General features: G+C 40.7%; 1 protein-coding gene across 1 annotated transcript; it reads left to right on the top strand.

Annotated features, from left to right (window-relative positions):
* The first annotated feature begins 561 nt into the window (after positions 1-561).
* On the top strand, positions 562-1,386 carry LOC143282237 (uncharacterized). The gene is given in 4 exon segments (XM_076587838.1): positions 562-625; positions 628-654; positions 657-853; positions 1,261-1,386. Coding segments are annotated over 4 exon segments (414 nt in total).
* Positions 1,387-2,341: the final 955 nt, after the last annotated feature.

Raw genomic sequence — 2,341 nt, 5'->3', positions numbered from 1 at the left:
AACAAATGAAAGACAATTTTATGGACATTAATATAAACACTAAAAATCATTAAATTCATTTATATTTACTTTCACCTGTGAAATAATCAAAACCAAGTCAACTAGCATGGTGAGTGGTAACTAGTTCAATCAGTTGTATTTGCAGTTATGGATGTAAATTAAAACTTGTTGAATACAATCGTTGCTTCTTTCTTACAGGTAAAAGAAATCAGAGATTATATTTTACCTGTCAGATTTTTCTTTCTACAGAAACTCGTGCCGTGGGTGCTTCCACATTTCGGAAGCTGTAGTTGCAGCTGTGTCCATTCATTGTGGTGGCTCGACCGATGACCGACCTCTGCTGGAGGTATCAGCGGAACAACACCAGTATTTTCCGCAGTGCCAACCTGACCCTTGAGGAGAAGGGCAGACATTCATCCAGCAGCAGCAGTCCCCATCTCAGTGAAGTGGATGCAGAGCGACAGCACTAACCGTCACCTTGTTGCCAATGCAAAGGAAACTGTACTTCAGCAAGGAGTGCAACGACTGGGCCCAAATCCTGCAAACTCCAGAGACTGTGCCATGCACTACAGTTTTGACTTTGCACAACAGGTGCATTACCCAAGCAATGCTGCCCAGCCTGGACCATGTACTTCATGACTGCCAGAAAGTGTGGGGTTTTGGCATCTGTTGTGAAGGCCTTCCACAACAGGTGAACTATTTAATTGACGAAGGCATGAACTGCAGCAAAGGGTCGACTGCTGTAGTGAGCTACCTTCACCACTTTTTTCACCATTATGGATTGGGGGAGAAGATTGTACATCTGCACTGTGACAACTGTGCAGGACAGAACAAAAACAAGTTTGGTCTTGTGGTACTTTTGTTGGAGAGTACAAAAAGGTCTTCACACTGATGTCACCATCAACTCATGCCTCCTGGGCAAACAAAATTTGTCCCTGATTGGTGCTTTGGGCTGTTCAAATGACGATTTAGAAAGGCTGGAATTTCATGTCTGGCTGACATCTGCAGAGCTGTGAGTGACAGTACACCAGTGTCAGGTGTCAACATTCCCCAGTAGTCGGAGAGGAAGGTGGAAGATCTGTGTATGTGAAAACATATGACTGGCAGTCATGTCTGAGTCAGACATACACAGCACTTCCTGGCATCAAGGGCATCACCCACTTCTGATTTCTGCGGAACACCCTGGCAGGGTGTACTATCGCTCAGCTTAACCGGCGAAGAACAGCACAAGGACTTGACAACTGAAGCAAGTTCCAACAGCTTGGGGACATGCCAGAAGAGCTGCCTGTGCCAGTTTGCCCCTTGAGCGGGCGCCAATATCTCTACAATAACATCAGAGAATTTGTGAGGTTCGATGTCAGGGATATTGTGTGCCCTCACCCATAGGATCCTGTGCATGTCAGTGGGGCAGAGTGTTTTTCATCCGGCAGACAAAACTGGTAAGTTTTTCCTTTTGAAAGTGTTACATCAAATTTAGAGTTCTTTTTTTTTTTTTTGCATGAGATTTTTGCTTGATTTTTCCCCTTTTTGTGTAGTTTCATTTTATTTTTACATGTGATAAATCAGTTATCTGTTATGTTTTATGATACTTTTTATTTAATAATAGGATCGCTTGTCTCTCGCAAAGAGATTCTCTCTCACTCAGTCACTTACTCGCTTTGTTTCGCTCTCTTTTGTAAGTCTAAAAAGCTTCATTTACTGCAATGAATATTCTGTTTGGAATTTCATAATGTCATTGTACAGATTATAATATATCATTTATCTTGGTTCCGCACTTTTTAATGACTGGCTTTTTACTCAGCCTACAGTCATTGTGTTGCATCATGCTGCGTTTCTTGGTGCTTATTGGTTTGTTAAAAACAAAATTAGTCAGAATTATTCAGTCAGATTTTATTTTGTTGTCTTAGTATTGACAACAGTTCAGATACCATAAAACAGTTATATGAAGATAGTCAACTGCTTTGTTGTCACTTATAAGGATATTTGTGTGGGTGTTGTCACATATCCACATGTTTTGAATTACTCCAACCTGTCATTTAACATAGGCATCTGAAAAAGATACTGCAATGTTTTAACCTGCAATTGGCCTTTTTACAGTGTACAACAACTGTATGTGTTACTTCAGAAAGTTTCAGAAAGTTTGAACAATGGTTGCTAAGGAAAAGATTGAGAAATATGTGATCTATCTTTAACTGTGATTTTCTCAAAATGGCCGCCACTCCACTCGCTCTCTTTGAATAACTGTAACTTTCACACTATTAAAGGTAGAGCTTTCATTTAAGCATCATTGGAAAGAGCATTTCTTCTACTTTCCGATGATATAAATAGGTCCATCACCCCC

This window comes from Babylonia areolata, chromosome 5 (genome assembly GCF_041734735.1).
Source record: "Babylonia areolata isolate BAREFJ2019XMU chromosome 5, ASM4173473v1, whole genome shotgun sequence".
NCBI classification, from domain to species: Eukaryota; Metazoa; Mollusca; class Gastropoda; order Neogastropoda; family Buccinidae; genus Babylonia; species Babylonia areolata.
The sequence above is the reverse complement of the archived record's forward strand: the minus strand, read 5'-3'. Positions and strand labels throughout refer to the sequence as shown.